General features: G+C 38.1%; 1 protein-coding gene across 1 annotated transcript; it reads right to left on the bottom strand.

Moving 5' to 3' along the window:
- Nucleotides 1-21,241: 21,241 nt before the first annotated feature.
- LOC132038107 (uncharacterized) lies at nucleotides 21,242-23,428 on the bottom strand. The gene is made up of 3 exons (XM_059428830.1): nucleotides 22,928-23,428; nucleotides 21,747-22,082; nucleotides 21,242-21,577 (listed from the first exon to the last, which is right to left on the bottom strand). Exons 1-3 carry the CDS (start codon nucleotides 23,426-23,428, stop codon nucleotides 21,242-21,244), a joined length of 1,173 nt encoding a protein of 390 aa, XP_059284813.1.
- Between the last annotated feature and the right edge of the window lie 1,043 nt (nucleotides 23,429-24,471).

Here is a 24,471-nt window from a genome sequence, read left to right as displayed (position 1 = left end):
ATGACATCTTGGTGTATTCCAAGAGTAGAGAGGAGCATGAGAGCTATCTCCGTACTGTTCTTGGGTTGTTGAAGAAACATAGGTTGTTTGCTAAGTTTTCTATATGTGAACTCTGGTTGGCGTCTGTAGCATTCTTGGGCCATGTGGTGTCTAAGGATGGGATTATGGTTGATCCACTGTTACTGAGATTCATAGTTTTCTGGGTTTGGCCAATTATTACCATCGCTTTGTGGAGGGTTTTGCTGTCATTGCTTCGTCTTTGACCAGATTGACCCAGAAGGATGTTTCCTTCCAGTGCACGGATGATTGTGAAGAGAGCTTCCAAAAGCTCAAGCTCCTTTTGACTACAGCCTCAATCTTAGCATTACCCGTTGAGGGTAAGGATTTCGCTGTCTATTGTGATACCTTCCGTATGGGTTTGGGTGTTGTGTTGATACAGTAGGGTAGAGTGATAGCTTATACTTCCCGTCAGTTGAAGGTTCATGAGAAGAATTACCCTACCCATGATTTGGAGTTGTTGGCCGTGGTCTTCGCTTTGAAGATCTAGAGGCATTATTTGTACGGTGTTCATTGTGAGGTTTTCACCGATCACTGTAGTCTTTAGCATATGTTTACCTAGAGAGATCTTAATTCCAGGCAGCGCTGATAGATGGAGCTCCTGAAGGACTATGACATTTCTATTTTGTATCATCCCAGGAAAGCCAATGTGGTGGCTGATGCCTTGAGTCGCAAGGCAGTGAATATGGGGAGTTTAGCTTGATTGATTTTTTTCGAGCGTCCGTTGGCCATGGATGTTCAGACTCTGGCCAACAGTTTCGTTCTTCTTGATATTTCAGCCCCGAGCAGGATTTTATCTTATATAGAGGCGAAGTCGTCTTTATTGGATCGGATCAGGACTCATCAGTTTGAGGATGCTCAGTTGAGCAAGATTCGAGATAGAGTTTTGGGAGGTGAGGCTGATGTGCCGGGAAATTGTGGCACAATTGATACTCTTTTACGAGAAGTTTTACTTGTTTTTAGGCAAGTATGTGTTGTTTTGATGTGTTTTTGTCATGTTTCAGGTAAATCGGTATGTTCGGGTTCAAGAATTGGAAGTTACAGAAATTTTGTATTGAGGAGTGATTTTCACAGTCTATATAATATTATACGGACCGTATCTGTGGTCATACAAAAGTAAGTGAAGCAACAGAATGTCGCAGTAGAGAGATCTTTGAAACACGAACACTTATACGGGCCGTATAAGTGGATGTGATGAAGGTTGGAAGAAGTTTCACGGGCAAGTTATACGGGCCGTATAAAGTTATACGAAGCGCGTAATGCCAGTTCGTGTTTTCTCTGCAGACACAAGGATGAAGGCTGTATAAGTGTTATACGGTCCGTGAAAACTTATACGGACCGTATAAGTACCGCCTGGGACTTAAAGTGCAAATTCTGTAATTTTACATTTTGAAACTTATAAATAGTTCATTGTAGGGTTTTAATTGTTATCAGCTATTATATTTTTGTCTCTTGACTTAGAATATCAAATACTCTCTAGTTTTTGAAGATTCAAACATCAATTCAAGTCTTATCAATTCCTCTTTTCTTCCAAAGTAAGCAATTATGAATTCTTCAATTTCTTATTTCTTGTTCTTTGTCATGAATAGCTAAATCTCCTTACTAGGGTTGTGAACCCAATGATGGGTGTTTTGTGATTGGGTTTGTGATTTATATACACATAATGGATTATTAGGGTTTATTTATTCTTCATTCATAATTAATAGTTGAAAACATTGATTAAAGCCATAAATCTTGATTTATTTGGGAAAATAATTAGGGTTGGTAAGAATAAATAACAAGAACTCAAAAACTTTGTTTAATAAATTCACTTAGGAATAAGAAGAATATTCTTGGCATAATTAACCTTTCTTCATAGTTACTTTAATATATTTGGGAAAATCATAGAAAGAGATAATCTTTATTTATTGGAAAATATTAGAGATTCATATAGATGTTAAGTGTATTCATATAATGATCCATTAGAAGTATATCAAGATCAATACTCATGATCATACACTTTATCTAACGGGGACACAATCTTAGTTTCCTTTGCCATAAATTACATCCAAAGCAATTAGTTAGCAATTAGTCATTAAAAAAAATTAACTTTTACCCAAATCATCGGACTAAGACATTAGACCTAAATTAAGCATCCTATGACTTTAGTAACCTTTTCACACCATATTCCCAGTGGGATTCGACCTCAATCTTGTTGGGTTACTATATTTGACAACGTCCGCGTTATACCATTAATAGGTGTAATTTTAGTGTATCAGAGGCCAAGGAGGTCGTGATCGATTCTGAGGGTATTCTGCGGATTAGAGGACGCGTCTGCATTCCTCGTGTTGGTGATTTGGTTCAGTTGATCTTGTCTGAGGCTCATAGCTCTCGCTATTCCATTCATCCGGGGGCGACTAAGATGTACCGTGACTTGAGATAGCACTATTAGTGGCGTCGGATGAAGAGAGATATAGTTGATTTTGTTGCTAGGTGTGGGAATTGTCAGCAGGTAAAGTATGAACACCAGCGACCCAGTGGGGTGCTTCAGAGGAATCCCATTCCCAAGTGGAAGTGGGAGAGGATTACCATGGATTTTGTCATGGGTCTTTTGAAGACCCTTGGCAAGTTTGATTCTATTTGGATGATAGTGGATCAGTTGACTAAGTCTGCTCACTTTGTTCTAGTTCAGGTTTCCTATACCGCGGAGAAGTTAGCCAAGATGTACATTCAAAATATTTTGAGATTGCATAGAGTTCCTATTTCTGTCGTATCCGATAGGGGTACTATTTTCACTTCCCGATTCTGGAGGGCATTTCATGAGGAGCTAGGTACCTGATTGGATCTCAGTACAGCTTTTCATCCCCAGACTGATAGCCAGTCCGAACGGACCATTCAGGTGCTCGAGGACATGTTGAGAGCGTGTGTTATTGATTTTGGAGGTCATTGGGATCAGCACTTACCATTGGAAGAGTTTGTGTACAACAACAGTTATCATTCGAGTATTGGCTTGGTGCCTTTTGAGGCCTTATATGGTAGAAGATATAGATCTCCGATTGGTTGGTTTGATGGGTTCGAGGATCGACCTTGGAGTACGGATCTATTGATAGAGTCCCTTGATAAAGTGAGAGTTATTCAGGCCAACCTTTTGGCAGCTTAGAGTCGACAAAAGATGTATACAGACCGGTAGGTCCGAGATTTGAAGTTTACTATTGATGACCAGGTTCTGTTGAAGGTTTCACCCATGAAGGGTGTTATGAGGTTTGGTAAGAGGGGCAAGTTAAGCCTCGGGTATATTGGTCCATTTGAGATTGTGGAATGTATCGGTAATGTAGCTTATGAGTTGGCATTGCCGCCAGGCTTAACAGGAGTTCATCCGAATTTTCATGTTTCGATGATGAAGAAGTACCATACCGACGGTACCTACATTGTCCGTTAGGATTCTATATTGCTTGATGAGAATTTGACTTATGAGAAAGAGCCTATCGCGATCTTGGATAGGCAGGTTCGAAAGTTGAGGTCAAAGGAGATTTCTTCCGTAAAGGTTCAATAGATGCACCACCCTGTGGAGGAAGCTACTAGGAGACTGAGTCCAACATGCATAGCCTATATTCTCAGTTGTTTATTGATTTAACTATTCCCCGCTTTCTTTCTTTTCTTCGCTCGAGACGAGCGACGGTTCTATTGGTATCTGATGTAATGACCTGTTTGGTCATTATAGTCTGTTCGGCATTTTCGCCCATTCTCGAGCATTGATTAGCTCACTTTTGACCTAATAGGACCAATGGCACGCTTTTTGAGGTATCTAGATTGGATTCGGGCAACTTTTGTGAAATATGGCCTTAAGGTGAAAAATAGTTGACCCGAAGTTGACTTTTGGGTAAACGGATCTTTTTCTGAATTTCGTCTGTTCTGAGAGGTCCGGATGGTCGTTTAGAACTTGCGTGTGTATTTGGTTCGGTTCCCAATGCACTGGACGCAACTTGGGTTGGGAATTAGAACTAAGACATCGGGAGTTGACTCGGTCAACGAGACCTCCGTTGGGAATTCTGAGGCCACGGGCTTATTTGTAGCGTGTTTTTATGTGTATGGTATGTGAGCAGATGCCTCGGAAACTAGATGGAAAATCGAATCAATTGACGAAACTTGAAGAGAATTTCGGTGCCTGGTGCCCGCTTTGGCGGCACCAACGCCACGGCAACGACACCGCTAGAGCGGTAGCCCTGCCGCTGGAGCGGTCCAATAGCTTTTGCCTTGACCGCCAAAGCGGTCAAGTGACCACTGACACGGGACCGCCCTCCGCCAAAGCGGTCAAGTGACCACTGACACGGAACCGCCAGGGCGGTCCCAGTGCCGCTAAAGCGGGTGACGGGCAGTTTGTAAAATTAATGAAGTGTTAAAAACCTTTAGACCCTCCATTTCGAAATTTGAGCTTTGGGGAACAGTCGTTGGAGAAATTTTAGAGATATTCTTGGAGGTAATTCTTTCTTATTCCTTTACTCTTTCTTTAATCATAATCATCTTAGATTCCCCCCCCCTCTAATAATCCCTTAGTGATGGAAGTTGAGAGAGGGTTTTGATGAATTTTTCCTTAGGCTCATTAATGAGGAAATTGATGATGTTTATCTTAGATTTTGATGAATCTAATTTTATTAATCATATATCTTCCATTTCTAGTGTTGAATTTTGGAATCAAAGAATTAGGGTTTATACCCAAATTGGGGGTTTTGCTTGAAATCAGAAATTAGACTAATCCTTGAATTAAATCAACAATTAGTGGTTGGGTTATGATCACCTAGTGACTAATTTGGCATTTTGCTTTCGAATTTATCGTTTTGCCCTTGTGAGCCCGTTTCCCCAATTTCTAGGTTAAAATCGCCATAAATTGAATAGTAGCAATATTAGTATCATTCTTCATGATTTCTAATCTAGAATTCGATTATGCTTAGACTACTTTGGTTGTGAGGTTCAGCGGAAAGGCAAGGCAAATGAGCGAGCGTTGGTGTTGCGGTACGGCCATCCAGGTAGGTTATGGCTTACCCTTGGTAAGACTTCGTATAGCGAAGCGCATATTTAGGTTATATTGTCGGAGACAGCATGCGAACCTTTGGGTATGAAGTTAGGTTGGATATTGCCTTAGGTTGGGCCCTGTTGTGTGTTGGGACTAGCCACCCCGTTGTGTTGTGTTGACTGTTCTATTGTGCTGGCTTGATGCCATGTGTTGTTGATAGATATTGGATTCTGTTTATCGTCTTGATTGCGATATTGTTGGCATACCCACTGTTGGTATTTGTGATTCGGATATATATTGTTGGCATACCCACTGTTGGTATTTATGATTCGGATATATATTGTTGGCATACCCACTATTGGTATTTGTGACTCGTGTACATTGTTGGCGTACCCATAATTGGTACTTGTGATATTGATCATTATTATTGATGTGATTCAGGCATTGCACGCACTCTCATTGCATGATACACTATTGAGATATTGATGATACTTGAAGAAACTCTTTTACTTGAGTGACGTGAGATGGCTGATGTCCAATGTTCATCCCGGAATCGTTGATTGAGTGAAATTGATACTTGATAAAACTCTTTTACTTGAGTGACGTGAGATGGCCGATGTCCGATGATCAATTCCGGAATCGTTATTGCATGGCTGATATCCGATGTTAGTTCCGAAATCGTTGTTAGTGCATGGACTTCGCGGGTCCCCGAGGGTGGTGCCAGTGAGAACCCCCCGTGGGAAAAGATTCGGGGTCCCGTCTGTTTGTTGGGAAAAGATTCGGGACGGGTGGCACTTAGACTTCACGAGTCACGCTGGGACTTCGCGAGTCACGCTGGATTGTGCTACCGAGACGTCAATAATTCCGTCTGGAGTACATGTGTACGCCGCATTTGCATGGCATTGCATTACATTCATACACTACTACATTGCATTGCATTATGGCTAGATTTGAGATGTTTGGTGTTGTATCGTGATGTTGGATTGTATTGGATATATTCAGACTTGGCACATTGGGATTAGATGCTTTGCATAGGAAATGACGGATATTTGGATTTGGTTATATTGACTTATACTTGCTGGTTTATATTGCTTATCTGCTTTATTATCTGAGTTGTGTTAGCTATGCTTAGTCGGCTGATGATACCAATACTGTTGTTTGTACTAACCTGCACTTCTTTGCATTCTTTTATGGATATAGAGTATCAGGTTGGACCCACTTCTGTGACGCGTGGCTGATATCGCATCAGCTCTCCAGGCCAACAAAGCAAAGGGTAGAAAAAGGATCAGAAGCTCTCAAGTAAACAACCGCTTGACTGATGAAATTAAGCTAGTCTATGTGGAGACTACAGTCGTGAATTATGATGAAGCAGTGGAAAGGGAACAAATTAAAGTTGCCTCAATTGTGAACAAAAATTCAAAGAAAAGAAAGAGCAAAAGTAATGAAGAGTCAAGTTCCCTGAATGTCACGACCCGACTAGGGCCATGACGGGTACCCGGGACTGATCACCGAGCACCACTCATACTACTACTCATCCTGCGTTCATTCATTATTCTCACTCTCCTAATAATAGGAAAACTATTTTCACTTTGAAACATATTTACCTTTATATACATAAGCCCTTCGGCTATCAAAATAATATATATACAGCGAGGAAATCGTGAGACCATGCTACCCACACATACGTATCTACGAGCCTCTACTAGAGTACTAGACATATGGACGGAACAGGACCCCGCCGTGCCCAAAACATATATATACACAAAATAATAAATCAATGGCACCTCCGGAACAATGGAGTGCTCTCAAAGTCTGCTGATAGCTCCTACGAATCTGGATCATCTCTTTGTCTACCTGTGGGCATGACACAACGTCCAAAAGAAAAGGGCGTCAGTACGAAATATGTAATGAGTATGTAAGGTATGAATAGTAACATAAATAAAACGTGAAGGACAACATAAAATAAAGACCAAATACCTTTTTAGATGTTCGTCATGCTTACTTTACCTTTTCTCAAGAATCGTGGAATGCACATACATATACATATCATAGAACCGTATCTGCTCATACACATTAAACATTATCCGTATTCGGCCACATAGTGGCTCGACAATATCCGTATTTGGCCACATAGTGGCTCGACAATATCCGTATTCGGCCACGTAGTGGCTCGACAGTATCCGTATTCGGCCACGTAGTGGCTCGACAGATTCACATACATGTCATCCGTACCCGGCCATAACAAGGCTCGGTATGTCTCATTATCATTGTTGCCATCACTACAGAAATCTCTTGTCAATATCATCTTAAGAGTCTTGGAAATCGCAAATTCTAGCTTTTCTTAGGAGTAGGACATTTCAGACGTTTTAACTGAATTCGTAATAAGGGAATTATGCTTCTATATCCCCTGGAAAGCACAATCATCTTCGCTATCATGATCATCAATACTGTCATGTCTTACTTTTGAAGGAAACGATAACATAAGACAAGGCCAACTATCATGAATGTGATGGAGACACACACGGTAAGCTCAATCATCCCGTGAGGACACGTGGAACTTTAGTCTTTGGGTATCACTGGGAGGGGAATTACCATCGTAGTCGTTGTCATGAAGAACATTCCTCAACATTGTCATGGTGGCCTTAAGAATCAGAGAAGCCTAACATTTTAGGAGTAAGGACAATATGGAAAACAAGCGTGGGGTCACAACATAGGAATTACCATTATAAAGATCACTATTATTTATATCGCAAGATTCATGAAAGTTGTGGGTCCCTAGTGTTACTGGGTTTAGGAGCGTTGTGAGTGTCGTATGTAGTTTGACTACTATAGAATCAAAATCATTATCATAGAACATATCTCATCTCTAGTTCATAAGAAAACTCTTAATAATCATGGAATACATAGAAGATACAATACGAAGGTCATGCCTTAGGAAGAAAAGGGACTAGCATCATAAGGTGGGTCTAGCAACAATGAATAACGTCAAAGAATCATATAAGGATCATTAGCTTCGTAACAATATCATATCATGAGCCTTAGGATCTCTAGACTTGGGTTCATCATCATCATTATCATATTCATCACATGTCTCTTAACTTTATCTCAAGAGAAGCTCTTTATAACATAGACTCATAGTTTCCGGAATGTAGGAAGATCATGGAAGGTAAAGAAAATCACGTCATAGGATTCATGCCAAAATGAAAGAAAGGAAAAGCCTTAACATACCTTTTCGTTTAGCTACACTATCGCTTGAACGTTCTCCTCCGATGTTCTCGTTTCTACCTTCAATAGAGTTTGTACTAACATTAGATAATTGATAGCTTAGCATACTTGACTAAAGCTAGAGAAAATTGGGCAGCATTTTCTTTGTTTATACAACTTTCTCCATATCATACATCAACTCCCAAACGTCTATAACAACATTCACAATATCATACTCAACAATCCTCATAAACTATACATTATTCAAGTCTCCCAATTCCATTTCAATTCGTCCATAACCATGGTCATAATACAACCTTACATTAATCCTTATATAATGTTTCTTCCATGTTCTTCATATAATTTATAACATAATTATAATCACAACTTATCAAGAATCATGATTCATACTAAGCTACTACTCAAAAATGCTACTATTCTTACATTCATGACCCATTTTCTATCTCCTTCTACAATCCAAGTCTTTCAACCTCTCAATACCTTAAACAACATGGAATGATCATAAAACTTACTTTAGATAGTGTAGGAATGAACTTTGGATGAAGATACTTTACTTGAGAAAAAATCCCCAACTCCAATACCAAAGGATTTCTTGACTTCTGCAAACCCTAGTGAGCCTCTTTGCACTTGAGTCTCTTGATTCTTGGTGTTTGATCTTTGATTTCCCTTGGATTTGCTCTTGATTTTGGTCTTAGATCATAAGAGAACTTGTTGAGAGAGTTTCTAGAGATTTCTAGGTCCAAAAATGGTAAAATAATGAGTTAGGGTCGAATTTGGTCTATTTATAGTGGTCTAGAAAATTCTGGACCGACACAACATCTTTGCGAGCTTTGCTAGATGCAAAGCGTGCTTTGCTAGCCGCATGTTGTGTTGCAGACCTCGCAACATCACCAAATTTCACTGTCACACTTTGCTAAGCAATTGTGTTACCTCAAAGCATGCTTTGCTGCTAGCATGTTGCGCCACATATTGCACCATAATGTGACACTTTGCCAAACTTTCGCAGAAACTTAACCCCGATGATACGACGAGTCTTAAACCTTCCCAAGGCTTACTAAACAAGGTTTTACTCCATTATATACCCAAGATAGACATACCTATCCTCATGACTTCAAAAATATTTGTCCTACTTCCCAAGACTGGGACAACTAGCATTCGGCAAAACTCAACGTATGAAAATGCGAGGTGTAACATCCTTCCCCCCTTTAAAAACATTCGTCCTCGAATGTTTAGTCATCAGGAATTCTACAAAAATTTCGCCAGAGTTTCCCCTGTAATATGGCGCTACCATCCTGTCACAACAACCCATAATAACAATGCCTGACAGGGCCATAACAACAATATCAACAATGGCCACACACGACCAATAAATTATTTAAAGGAGTATCATATACCTGGGGACAATGGTGCCTCTATCTGTACCCTCCTTGAGAGCAGAAACCATTTGGGTACCTAGCTGCATATCTTCTTTTGTTTTCCAGGTGATCTCTTTCATCTTCGCATCCTTTCATAATGCCTTCATCAAGCTTACATTTCTAGCTCTTAATTCACAACCTGGAGCTATTCGGGAGGGCAATAGGAACTTCTCGTGTAATAACGGTTCCATAATTCAAATATCATTACTCGGCACAACTATGGGAAATTATCAATGCACTTGCAAGGTATAGACATATGAAAGTCCGAATTTACCAATTCCAGTTCTGGAGATAAGTTAATTGAGCTCTCCAAACCATCTCGCGTCTATTCTCGGGAAATCTCTTAATAATTTTCATAATTCTTTCAAAGAGAAATTTCCAAACCTCAACAATGTGATATTGAGGATCACTATCGTCAAACTCTCGTATGCTTTCGAATAGTTTATCCTCATTTCAATTAACTCGTGGCGGCTATTCTACTTAACTTCCTGTCTTAGTCCATTATTTTCTTCGAGTACCTTCTTATTCAATCCTTCTTTACTACTTCATCGTTAACCTTCCTGCTACACCTTCCTCCTATCATTCGTATTCCCATTTCATCACCGTAGTAGTATTTAGTACCCAACTCTATTTTCCAAAACAATTTGCCTGATTATTAATATTCTCTCTCTTCTTCAATACTCGAACACTCTTTCTTTAGGCAGGTCTCCCTTAGACTACAAATTCATCTCATCGATTGAGGACGCGTTTTATATCCACCTATACCTTTCCCATTCCCTTTCCACCATACAGTTAATTCCTTTAGAATATCCCTCATTTCCTTAGTTGGTTATGCAGCCCTGTACTACTAGCTCAATAATCCTGTAACGGTAAACTTCTAAAGTGCTATATCTCATGTCTCGTATTTTTTTTTCTTTACGCTCATATCTTTATAAACATATTGAAAATATATTCTATACGATAAGGAAGCTTTTGTTAATAACTAACTTACTCAGTAGCGTACATCCTTCTCTTACTTTTTCTAACTGACCTCATCTCTTTTCTAACATTCAAACAACTACTACTTTGGAAGTTCTACTCTCCATACCTTGCTTCTCTAAAACTTGAGGACCATCATCCTTACAACCCATTTTTTTTTAAAGTCTCATCGGTAGTACTTTAAAAGGCATCTCATGAAAATTGCAGGTGATGGATCAATACTATCTTTGAGGATATATAAACATTATTACTACAACATACATGCTTTTCTAATTATCGTCACTTCATAGCATAAAACCTCTCAGTCCATACTTGCTTAATAATAGATGTGTTCTTCTTTTAACACGTTATCAAAGGTGCAAATATACTTGTGACAGCATCGGGGAGGGACTCTAGATCCTGTCGCTCAGTTAGTGCATACGTACGGTGTTGAGGACCCCTCGAACTGAGCACTTCCCCTCTGCCCCTATCCTGACCTACTAGTGTCTGGAAGCCTTGCCCTGGAGGGCGCATGGATGATGAAGAAACAACTGTGGATCCTATGGGCTGAACCGCACGCCTACCACCTCGAAATGGGCACTCTCTCATAATATGGCCTGACTGGCCGCAAACATAGCAAACATTCAAACCCAATCGGCACGTTCCCCAATGTAGCTTACCGCACTGGGCACATTGTGGTATAGATGATCTCATCTGGCCTGAATCACTCCTATACCGAGAGCTCGACTCTCTGAAACTCTGATCCGGTACGGAACGAATAGGGCGGTCAGACCTCTGGCTTGCAAGTCGTGGAGGTGCACTAGTCGCCGACTGGCCTGAATATCTAAAATGTGACTGCCTTGATCCCCTCTATAGTCTCTACCGACACTCATAGATCTGGCCCTCTTACTTTGCCCTCTATTAATATCACGCTCACCCTTTTGCGGATGTTGTTGCTCTTCTAGGTTCTAGGCATGGGCCTGAATACGGAAAATATCCATCCCATCTTGCAATGAAGCCGTTAAACAATCTTTGAACAAATGTGGCCCTAGGCCACTCATAAATCTGTGCACTCTATCTCCCATGTCGGCTACCATAGTCGGAGCATATCTAGCCAATGGATTAAACTGAAGGCTATACTCCCGGGCACTCACATTTTCTTGCTTTAAATTTAAGAATCTATCCGCTCTAGCTCGACAGACCTCCGGTGGCAAGTAGTGGCGGATGAAGGCATCTACAAATTCTTGCCAAACCGTAGGAGGTGCACTCTCTTTCCTTGAGGATATCCAATTATTATACCATAAGACCGCCACATTCCGGAGTCTATAAGATGCTAATTCCACAGATTTAGTTTCGGAGGCATGAATAATCTTCAATGTTCTCAACATTTCATCAATAAAACCTTGCGGGTCTTCATTCGGCTTTGACCGAAAACTCGGAGGATTCAAACTCATGAAATCACGGGCTCAAGTACTAAGCCCTTTGTCACTTGGGCCGAACTCCGCCGTGCTGGGCGGCAACTAACTGTGTCAATAAATGAATAGCTTCGGTCATTTGGTGACCCGAAGCAACCGGTGGAGGAACTGTAGGCCTAAGAGCTGAAATCGAAGCCCCCTCTTGTTCTTCTAGAATAGGCGGAGTAAAAGAGGTATTAGATGGAGCCTCATTATGTGATTCACCCTCTTCTATATTCGTTAGTGGCTCCCTTTCTACCCGACTTTCTATCGTAGTCTTGCCCTTCTGGGCTGCAGTAGCTTTTCTCTTTGGCGGCATCTCTGAAATCATAGCGCACAATTAGGGAGGAGAAAATCTTATAACAGGGCTCTATCGCACGATCTCATAAGAAGAAGAACGGTCATTCTTCCTAAATTCCCTGTAGCCTCCTGTTTATGAATGTGGCACGCAACACACCATAAATAAGACTCTACTAGATACGGCTCGTAGATACTTCGTAGGACTGAACTGCTCTGATACCACTTTTGTCATGACCCGTCATGGCCCCTAGTCGGGTCATGACGCTGAAGAAGCCAAGGGTGTGCAAAGTAGCTGTTCTAAGTGATAATGAGGGAAGAGAAAATCTGAGGAGACAAAAGGCGTTCTTTGGGAAGGGTTCTTGATCCGAAAATTGCTGAAAAATTTGGGATGAAAGAACTGATTGAAATAATTAAATTTCAGAGTTGGAGTCATTTGTTGGCTGTTCTTATGAGGAACAAGTGTCTGAGTTCTTTGCAAACCTCAACTACTCCGATGATCTAAGCACCCTCATTGTATCACTTGGCCAGACTGAGTTTATGCTAACTGAAGAGACACTGGAAAACATCTTGGGAGTTTCCACTGAAGGAATAAGAACCGTTGCTGGAAACATAGAAGCTTCAAGTGACTCCAAAGCCATGATAGCTAAAAAGGGGGTAAAAGATACGGATACAGGGGCAAGACTTAACAAGAAGGAGCTCAAACAAGAATATCAACTCACTTTTGAATTGGTCAACAAAGTGCTGCTTTTAAGGGCTGAGGGTCATATTGTTGCTTCCATTGCAGACCTGGTGCTCATGGAATCCCTGATCAACTACCAACCCATAAATCTTCCTGCGATCATGATCAAGAACATCATTAAGGCAGTGGATACACCAGATAGGAAATATGGGCTTTCTTATGGGTTCTTTCTAACCAAAGTATTTGAGCATTTCAAGATCAAGACTGGCAAGGCTATCAAAGGATCTAAAAAGCAAATGTTCTTCTTGGCTACTTTAGAAGATTGTGAATGCTTACCTAAGAAAGGTGGAAGTACTTCCACAATCTCCAATCTTCTTGCGGTACAAGAAATTTCCACTACTGAATTGGAAAGGGTCAACATTGAGAATGCTGCTCTTCAAGCCCGGCTATCTGTGAAAGAGAAAGAGGTTGGCTCTTAAAGTGCTCTACAGGCTGCAAAAATTAAAATTGGTAAGATTAAAGCTAAAAATGAGAGGCTGACAACGAAAGTGACGAGCTCAAGGACCAGATGCTTCAAGATCAGCGTATCAATAGTGACCGAGTGGACAGATTACTCATAGCGCTGAATCAAAATCCCCAAAAGCCTCAAATTCCTTAAGTACACAAACCAAAATCCCTTCCTATGCCTTCCCTTGATTTTTTTTCCTTTTTCTCTCTCTCCTGTTTTTGCGTGACAATGTTCCGGTACAAATGACAGTTTTTCTTTTATGCATTTATGATCTGACTACTATGTTTTTAATTAATTGTATTAATCTTCTGGGCATCTACTCTGTCTTGTGCCAAACTATGTGCTTGCTTGTATCTCTCGCACCCATGGTTGTATTGCCAGTGTGGCTCTGAGTAAGTAATCTTTGAACTCGTTTTGTAGATTCTACCTGTCCTTTTTGTTGATGCAAAAAAGGGGCAGATGGAGAAATGTAAAGATGGAGACTTGTAATAAGGAAGATCACATTGTGTCATGCTTGAAATTGGGAAATGGGCGTAAAAGGGAAGAAGACCAGGTGTCACTTGTGTGTCACTTGTAATACGTTGCTATGTTTCTCTTCAAAAATAGTCTGTGCCGCAGGGGGAACGAGTGGGATCTAGCTCTTAGGGGGAAATAGCTGCATAGGGAATAAGTGGGATCTAGCTTCTCAAGTTGAACAGCGCATCTAAGTTTGTCATCATCAAAAAATGGGAAATTGATAGGAAACGTCATATTCCATGTTTTGATGACTGTCAAACTATGAAGAACCAGAATGAGCCCCAGTCCTCCAGCTGCTCTCTTCGTACAAGTCAACAGCTACGAGGTCAAATACGATCAACGACCAATACAGCCAAAGCGACAACCCATTCCTTTGACAACGATCTAGTATAAAAGCAACATGGTACAAGTTCTTTTAGGTGTGTCTTGAAAAACCTAAATTCACAGCAAAAGCTTAGCCGTCACAAGGTTATTCAAGTACCATCAAAGACAAAGCTATAATAGATTGAAGGGCTTGCTCGTTACAAAGGAAGATACTTCAAGTTCTCAAGCTGTTGAGCTTTGTCATTTGTGTTAAAACTGTAAACCTACTCTTTCCATAAAGAAAGCTGTGTGTAGGTGGCTTAAAGTCTCAAGTTTGCTTCCACAAGCTCTTGAGTGGTACACTAGGATAGAGTTAGCTTAGTTGTATTAGTTGAATTCTTAAAGGTTGCTTGTTAGAAGAGTGTCTTCACAAGAAATTTGAATAGTACACTAGGCCAGAGTTAGTCTAGGTGTATTAGTTTTCTTGGCTACAGTTCGTCAAGTGGAGGTGCTTACAATCGATGTATTATAAGGGTGGAGGGACTATGAGGGTTAGTTCCTAGGTTGCAACTATTGTAAGGGTGAGGGATTATGGGAGTTAATTCCTAGTTTGCAATAAGTTGAAATCGGAAGTTGCTCGTGTAGTGGAGTTGAAATCCCACTGGGGTAGGTCATGATTTTTAATCCCTTGAGCAAGGAGTTTTCTACGGTAAAATCTTGCCTTTTTGTACTTGGTGCATCGCATAAGGGAATTGGTACTTAACCAGGTCCCTTCATACTGTGTTTGGTTTACTCATAGCCTCTAACATACTTCCACCACCCCCATCTCAAAATATAATTGTTTGTAAATGGGTGTTTAAGATGAAGTTTAAGTCGGATGGCTCATTGGATCGCTATAAAGCAAGGCTTGTGGCTAAAGGATATCATCAACGACCGGGCAACGATTTTGCTAATACGTTTAGTCCAGTGGTTAAGCTGGCTACCATACGATTGTTGCTATCCTTGGCAATGTCTCGTCAGTGGCACATCACTCAGCTAGATATTTCTAATGTGTTTCTTCATGGACACTTAGACGAGACTGTCTATATGTCTCAACCTTCCAGGTTTGTTGATCCTACTCGTCCAGATCATGTTTGTTTACTCAGACGTTCTCTCTACGATCTCAAACAAGCTTTGTGTATGTGGAATAAACGTCTAGCTGATGTACCTATTTCTCTTGGATTTGTGGGATCCAAAACAGATAGCTCTCTATTCTATATGCCGAACGCCAATGATAAGTTGTTCTGTTTAATTTTTGTTGATGACATTCTGGTTATGGGTTCTAAATCTGCTCATATTGCAGCTCTTATTGCCAAACTGAAAACTCATTTTGCTGTTAAAAATTTAGGAAAATTATCTTATTTCTTGGGCATTCAAGCCATCTGGACACAAGAAGGATTACATTTGTCACAAGGTAAGTATATGAAAGACCTTCTTAATCGTGTGCAAATGGGGACGTGTGGTCTTTTCTCCATACCTGCTTCATCCTCATCCAAGCTCTCCAACCCTGGTGGATATCCATTTCATGATCAAACTCTATATAGGAGTACTGTAGGAGCTCTACAATACTTGATACGAGGTCTGATATTGCATATGCAGTAGATAAAGTTTCACAGTTTATGCATTGTCCTATGGATTCTCACTGGGTTTCCGTCAAACATATTCTCCGTTATGTCAAGGCTACTGCTTCTAATGGTTTATTTTTTCTAGTGGCTCGTCCACCTTGCTTCATAGTTACAGTGATTCAGATTGGGGAGGTGATGTTGATGATCGCAAGTCTACCACTGGATTCATTATTTTCCTTGGCTCCCATTTGATTTCATGGTCTTCTCGAAAGCAAAGAGCTATATCACGGTCGAGCACAGAGGCGGAGTATCATACATTGGCCACTGCTACCTCTGAAATGATATGGATCAGGCTTCTCCTTCGAGAGATTGGATGCTTCACCAACTCTCTTCCCATTCTCTGGTGTGATAATCTGAGTGCCACCTGCTTAACTGCTAATCCCATTTTTCATTCCGGAACGAAACATATGGAAATAGATTTCCATTTTGTCTATGACAAGGTCCGTGCAAAGTCCTTATCAGTCAGGTCCTGATCAAGTGGTTGTTGCTCTTACCAAGCCTTTGTCCAAGATCCGATTTTTGGATTTGAAGCGCAAGTTGACAGTTGTTCCACTCCCTGCTCGACTTGAGGGGGTGTGTAAGGATAATGTGACGTAGGAGTTTGAGTGAAAGTATATTTGTATATATTTGCTGATTGTTAGGAATTGACTAAAAGAAGTCGTGTAATTGTTTTCAGATTAGGAGTCCTTAGCTGTGACAACTTTGGAGTCTTATTCTCCAAGAAACTCATGTATATATTGATGTATCTACGTAATGAATTGTAAGTGTTGAGAAGCAGCTTTTACAAAAACTAGCATATTTATGGAGTGGACGCTAAATTAAAAATAAATTTATAGAGGATTAAAACTAATTTGACCAATCAAACTGGCATATCTTTTTTTCCCCTCTCTCTCTCTTTAATTTAGCGTGAAGTATTAATAAACCTACTTTGAGCAGTACAATAATTTATTGGTTGAGCGACAATAACGTATGTACTTTTGCAAGATACACGAGAGTAAATCCAAACCTAGGATTCCTTAACGTCAACATGAACAAAAACTTTTGTTGGGAAGGACGACCATATATACTTTCATAAATCATATAAATATGTGTTAGGTTATGGGAAGAGAAATCAAAATTTCCTGCTTCAACCCTAATATCTTTACGTATTTGATTTACACATCACGAGTCCAAAACAGTATGAGTTTATGGTATGTGCGCTGACAGGGTTAATAATTTTTACACTATCAAATTATGTAACGGAAAATTAAGCAATGATGTTAAAGAAAAAAGGTAATTCAAACCTCCGCGAATTGCACTTTCAACCTCCGCAAATTACCTGTTTTTTTTGTAGATCACTCATTTTGATCTTTATTAATATTAATTGTACTGATACTTTAATATTTTTTTCACGGTACAAACTTAGAACTCAAATGGTAATGCTTCATACTTGGTTGCTAACAATGGCAATTAACTCACAATTAAACTTTGGAATAAAAGACAAGTACTCCCTTCATCCCAAAAAGATTGTCTTCCTTTCCTTTTTAGTCTGTCCTAAAAAGATTGACATCTTTCTATATTTAGAAACAATTTAACTTTATGAGATGATTTAAAGCCACGCAAATATCTAAGGCTTGTTTTGGAGCACACATTTCAAAAGTCTTCCTTTGTTTCTTAAATTTTGTGTCAAGTCAAACTAAGATAATTTTTTTGAGACGGAGAAAGTATAAAACAAAAAGTAAAGTTGTCTTTTTTCTTTTTGGGAGGGGTGTTTGGTGGGGGGGGGGGGGTGGGGGGGCCAAAAAGGTTGTGTCAGGTCTTTAGCTCAAAGTAAAATCTGGTGTGACAAATCAGGATGTAGTTGGAAATTAAAATAAAGTAGTGTTTGAAACAAGGAAGCATCAATAAAAAATAAAAATAAAAACTTTCCTAAAATGGAAGAAAGCACCATCATCATAATCACCGTCTTCAGGGATCACGTTCACTCTGTCACATAAATACAATGGTAAATAAAAAAAGTCGGTGTTATAACTGAACAAGGAAAGAACCGAAAAAAATCATGCGGTGCAAATTTATCTGTCAACTATTACCCAACTCAGTAAGTAAATAAATGAATGAATTGAGAAAATGATGTATCAAGATATCAGTGCAAATTATAAGGTCAGTACTGATGCTCTTGGTTCATAAATTGGAGTCACCATATATACTAGAGTGAAGAGTAGGAATTAGTGATGACAAATTTTGTAGCTAAACGATGTAATACGTCGTTAACTTTATTTAGAGATGACTTAGCAATAGTTTATCAAAAATTTATGTTTGCTACGAGCAATTTAGCGACGAAATTCGTAGTTAATTTCAATTTCTTTTATAGTAATGCATATCCATCTTTCTTCTTTATTCTACGGAAAAGGGCCAAAAATGCCCCAAACCTATTGGATTTGGTACCAAAAATACCCTCCTTCCACTTATTGGTCCAAAAATGCCCTCAACGCTATCTTTTGGCTTAAAAATACTCCTAAAACTAACGGTTGACTAGATGAACCTTTATCAAAAAGCCACGTGGCAATGTATGATTGGTCCAAATATTAATTCAATGTGAATTAAATATATCATGTAAAAATGTTTTTGTAATTTCAATAAATTTCGTAATTTATTTCACCACAACCCTCAGTGGCAAAATGGATTCCTTCAAACCCAATTCTGGTCACTCTGTTGCAACTGATGAACACCTTACACGCATCGGGTTAATATAGTGGTTGGGGTTACCGGGTCTAGACATGGCACAGGTCGTACCATGGCGAAGTACTTGGATAGAATCAATGTTAAGATTAAGGAGCTGAAAAGGAAGAAGAAGACAACGTTGGAATTTGGGGTCATGATCTTGAATTGCTGGAAACTGAAAACCTCGTATGATGAAATGTCACAAAAAGTCCAATTTTGATTGTGTGGGAGCTTTCTAGGGGTGTCAAATGGGCGGGTTAGTAAATTGGCAATTAAAAATTTGAGGTAATAAATGAGTTAATTTAACATTAGCCCAAAAGTTATTTGAAATTTGAAATGGAATGAATTTGAAATCTCAGATTTCTTGTATAAATCTAAAGCCGGGTATGGGTGTTGGGAAAAAAAGTAATATGATTCACATTGAATTAATATTTGGACCAATCATACATTGCCACGTGGCTTTTTGATAAAGGTTCATCTAGTCAACTAGTCAACCGTTAGTTTTAGGGGCATTTTTAAGCCAAAAGATAACGTTGAGGGCATTTTAGGTCCAAATAGGTAGATGGAAGGGTATTTTTGGACCAATAGGTGGAAGGAGGGTATTTTTGAGCCAAATCCAATAGGTTAGGGGCATTTTTGGCCCTTTTCCGTTTATTCTAAAAACTAGTGTCATTTGGCACCAAACTATATTAAATTTTATATTTACAACTTTTTTTTTGTGTTTTTTTTTTTTCTGCTCTTGCTTTTAATTTTATTTTTTGTAACACTATATTAGTTGTAAAGGTAGCTCGATAATTTATCAATGTTTTTAAAATATTGAATCATATAAAAGATTTTGTAAGTTAGAAAACAACATTTTTCTTAGAGCATATTTAGACTTCCTTTTTATTTTCAAACAAATGCATGCACCAAAGTTTTTCTCCTTTTTATTATACTAAAAAAATTTTGGGGTTAAAGTCTTTAATGATTCATTGAGTTTTACCTTATGTTGGATTAACCTACTTATACTTATGTTGGCTAACCCATTTTTGGGGGGAAATAAAATATTCACAGTAATAAAAAAAAAAAAAATTTGATGCTACAAATTGCTGTATGATGACGACAATGAAGTTAACTTATAAATAAAAATAGCATTTAAAATTAAATAAATAAAAGCCTTAATATGACGCAATACTTTTGTAGATGTTCCTTCAAATTAAATTATACAAAAGGAACTGAAAAGTTTATAAAAATTATTTGTTTTTCTAACTTTAATCTTTCCTTTTCCTTAAAACAACATGTTAAGAAATGATATATTTTTTATTTTTCTTAATTTAATTTATTTTTTAGAGAAACTTATATTGTAATGTCTTAAACGTGTATGTAATTACATTTGTCAATTATTTTTGTAGCTATATATAAAGATAATATTTAGTTTAATAACTAAGCATGTACTGAGGTAGAAAGAGAATGTCATGATAATTTTTTTACTTGTCTATAATAAATTTTATAGGAATAAAATAATTTGAAACAAATTTAATAATCAGTTCCACATAAATAAATAAAAAGGGACAACAAGCTTTTTGATCAGTTTTAAATTTTGTGAATAAATAGATTTTTTATAGTGTCACTATCACCTTTTCTACATCATCGCTCCTTGTAGCATTAAAAAAGTTCCTATAGTTATTCAAATTTACCAAAATTAAAGCTTCAATTAGGGGTAAAATAAAATGGAGAAAAAATATTTGAATTTGCTTATATAAATAGATTTTTTTGTAGTGTCACTATCACTTATCACACATCATCACTCTTTGTAGTATTAAAAAGCCCATATAGTTATTCAAATTTACCAAAATAGGTGATAACTTTTAAGGTAATTAAAGCTTCATTTGAGGGTCAAATGGACCAAAAAAATCACTACAAAAATTGGAGACTCTCCCTTATATATAGTAGTAATTATTTGGTAAGTAAATTAAAGAATATGCAAGAGAAGGGAAATTTTGGCTCACTAGTCATTAAACAAGCAGATTTAGAATTTAAATTGGTGGATGTTAGATAACATTCTACTTAGTGATTCTTTTTAATTAAAGGAAGTGGATTAAATAAGAACAAATATTTCTTTTTACAAATAATTATATAGAATACAAGTTGAAAATATAATGACCCGTTTGATCATAAAACTTATTCACTTTTTTTCGTAATAATTTTTCAATGTATTTGCAAATTAGCGTCTGACCATGAAATTTCAAATCAAATTTAAAGTTGTATTTCAAATTTGAAAAACAGGTTATAACTTGTTTTCTGACTCACTTTTCACTTTTAAAGTTATTTTTCAAATTTGGAAAAGTACATTTTTTCTTTTTGTGTGAACGAAAAAACTTTATTATCACTTGAACAAACACAACAGTCTCCTCTGTACAACTAAATAAAGCAAATGCCTAAAGCGGGCGGCATCCCACTGCTCAGGCCAAACTTCCTATTCTGCTATTGCTATCTATACATGTGTTATATTGTATAGTCCCCCTATCCAGTTCCCCCCACTCCTATTTATGTTGCTATCAATGTGGTTATATACTTTGATTTTGCAGTCCTCCTTAATCTGATCTCTAACTCTTCTTGGTTCTGGAACTGCTTGCTTCCACAAAGCTCTATTTCTTGCTTTTGAGATGTTGTAAACCAAAGCTGTCAAGACTGCATGTAAAAATGCTCTGCATTTCCTCCCAGTGATGTTCCTTGTCATCATTTTCCATAGGCTATGAAGGTTCAGATTTTGCACTCCAAGACCCAACCGTTGCAATATAAGCTTTAAGCACTCCTTTGAGAAATGACACTGAAAAAAGAGATGTTCAACTGTTTCATCCTGCGCGTCATAGATAACACACTTGCTATATACCTTGACACACACCTATTTTTACTAATCTTGATCTTGTCAGGATCCTGCTATGTCCTACTAGCCAGCAAATGAAGCTATGTTTTGGGATGTTGAGCTTATTCCATACCCACTTCTCCCAATACCAAGCTTCTTGTTCTCCTTTCCTGTGTTGATAGCCACTGTGAATTGTGTAGCTACCATTATGTGTTATCCACCCATTGCCCATATATCCAGCTTTGAACTTATCTCTAATGGAACATATCTTCTTCCAGTACCATGAATAGTCAGTAGGAGGGGTGTAATCCCACCAGTTAGTGTGGCTCAGGTAAATATGATCAACCCACCTGACCCATAAGTTGTCAGCTTTTTGAGCTATATTCCAAGCATATTTAGCTACAGATGCTTCATTCCAAATCATACAATCTAGGACCCATAGGCCACCAGCTTTCTTTGGTCTGCACACCTAATCCCATGCTATGAGAGGAGTCTTATTAGTAGTCACTTTACCATCCCAAAGAAAATTCCTACAAGTGGCTATGATCTTCTTTAATACCAGACTGGGCAATATGAATATTGAAGCCCAGTATGAGTGTGCATGCATCTAAGGGTGGGCATGGTATGGTAGATACCGATTACCATACCGAAACCGAAATTTTTTATACCGCGGTTTCGGTATTATAGTATTGGTAAGGTATTTGGTATGTATTTTTAAAAAGTTTGATATTCGGTACAGTATTCGGTATTCATAAAAAATCGAAATACCGAATACTATACCGAAGTATATAATTACATGTACAATTCATATATCTTAGTATTATAATACTAACAACTATATAAACTAGTATTATTAGCAAACTAATTGTTTAAACGTTGCAACTTTGACTACTCTATCTTGATTTAAATGTATTTTTTGTGTAATTGATTTACGAAAGGGATTGCTTGTACTTTCTTTTGAATATTTTTACATGTGTAAGGCGTTTAGTACATAATAATTGAGACGTTTCTTAAGTAGCGGAAGTCATAATTCTCCATGATATGAGTATATGTAAGTCTAAGTCGAACAAACTAGTGTACCAATTTACCGTATCGTAAAATACCGAAGCCGAACTTTAAAATACCGAACCATACCAAATTAATTTGGTACGGTAATGGTATAGTATTTTTAGAAACCGAAAACCAAAATTACCATACCGAAGTTTCAAATACTGTACTACATCGTACCATGCCCACCCCTATGATGCATCACACAACATTTATCAATTGCACCCTTCCTGCATAGGAAAGGTTCCTTATACTCCATGTTTTAACCCTGACTGCCAACTTCTCCAGGAGCATTTCATAATCTAGTGCAGTAAGTTTCTTGGCAGATATTGGAACTCCCAAGTATCTAAAAGGTAAAGTGCCTTTCTGGTATCCTGTAAGTTCACATATATCTTCAAGGCTTTGAGTTTTCATATTTGCTGAGAAAATTTTGGACTTCCTTGCATTTGTGCTCAATCCTGATGTATCAGTGAAAGTTTGTAATCCCCTAAGCATTAGAACCACTGATTGGTATGTGCCCTTGCAGAACAGTAGCATATCATCTACAAAACATAAGTGATTTAGTTTAAGCCCTTTGCATTTTGTATGGAACTCAAATCCTATTATCATAGCCACCCTGTTTAGTATTCTAATAAAGTACTCCATACAAATGATAAAGAGCAGAGGAGAAATGGGGTCCCCCAGTCTAAGTCCTCTTCGCCCTTGTATCTTCCCATATAATCCTACATTTAGGGAAATACTATACTGGGTAGTTGAAATACACTCCATAGTCCATTTGATGAATCTCTGAGGGAAGTTCAAGGCGTAAAACATTTCTTCCACAAAATCTCACTCCACTGAGTCATATGCTTTTTTAAGATCAATCTTAACCAAGAAACTCTTAATGGTGTTCTTCCTTTTGTATAGTCTCACCAGATCTTGGCATATCAATATGTCCTGCACAATTGATCTTCCTGATATAAAAGCAATATGATTATCAGATTTCAAGGCTAGTAGGATTGGCTTGAGTTTGTTGCATAAGATCTTAGAGACTATTTTGTACATTTAAACATGATCATTATTTCAAATATTCTTTGCAAAAAGTATAACCAAACACAATCCCATCTTCAACTCCAACTCCATAAATTCCAAAAAAAAAAGTGAAAAATACTTGAAATATATGGCCAAACGTCTATTAACTATAATGCCCATTGCCGAAAATGGATCTGTCCTTGACTAATTCCCTTTAACTCAAGTAAAGATTTAAGTTATATACATTGTCACTATAAGTAATTTTTTTTTATTATTCGACTACTTTTATCTATTCTAGCAGTTAATTTGTCCTATTAAAATTACAAATTTCACTTTTGAAGGAGAGTTTTCTATAAATATCTCCAGGATACTAGATATTAAAATAAATTCCTTATGTTAAAGATGTATAAAACTTAAAGTACTCGAAAGAAAATTAACTTACAGATTAAATTTATATATACTGACAATGTAAAAAATATTTTAAAAAATAAGTAATTAAAAAAAATCACTTGATTGACCAAGAAAACATATGAAAAAATCCCGAGGGTATTCCTTTGGAGATATATGGAGTCTAGAGGTGTACATGTTTCTTACATTAGGGCTATTAAAGACATGTATGATGGAGCCAAGACTTGGGTTAACACCGTGATAGGTGACTCAGAACACTTCTCGGTCATGATAGGTTTGCACCAGGTATCGACACTTAACCCATTCCTATTTTCTTTAGTGATGAATGAACCGACATGACATATTCAAAGGGAGGTGCCATGGTGTATGTTAACCGTGGATGCCATGGTTTT

Source organism: Lycium ferocissimum, chromosome 11 (assembly GCF_029784015.1).
Source record: "Lycium ferocissimum isolate CSIRO_LF1 chromosome 11, AGI_CSIRO_Lferr_CH_V1, whole genome shotgun sequence".
Lineage (NCBI taxonomy): Eukaryota > Viridiplantae > Streptophyta > Magnoliopsida > Solanales > Solanaceae > Lycium > Lycium ferocissimum.
This window is presented reverse-complemented; position numbering and strand designations above follow the sequence as displayed.

What these genes read in the sequence shown, in the direction of transcription:
- LOC132038107 (XM_059428830.1), bottom strand. Translation starts at nt 23,428, where the DNA reads ATGGAGTGTATTTCAACTACCCAGTATAGTATTTCCCTAAATGTAGGA. An exon ending in TGGAGAAGTTGGCAGTCAGG is followed by an intron (nt 22,083 to 22,927) that starts GTTAAAACATGG and finishes GCATGGGATTAG; the next exon opens with GTGTGCAGACCAAAGAAAGC. An exon ending in CTTGGTATTGGGAGAAGTGG is followed by an intron (nt 21,578 to 21,746) that starts GTATGGAATAAG and finishes CTCTTTTTTCAG; the next exon opens with TGTCATTTCTCAAAGGAGTG.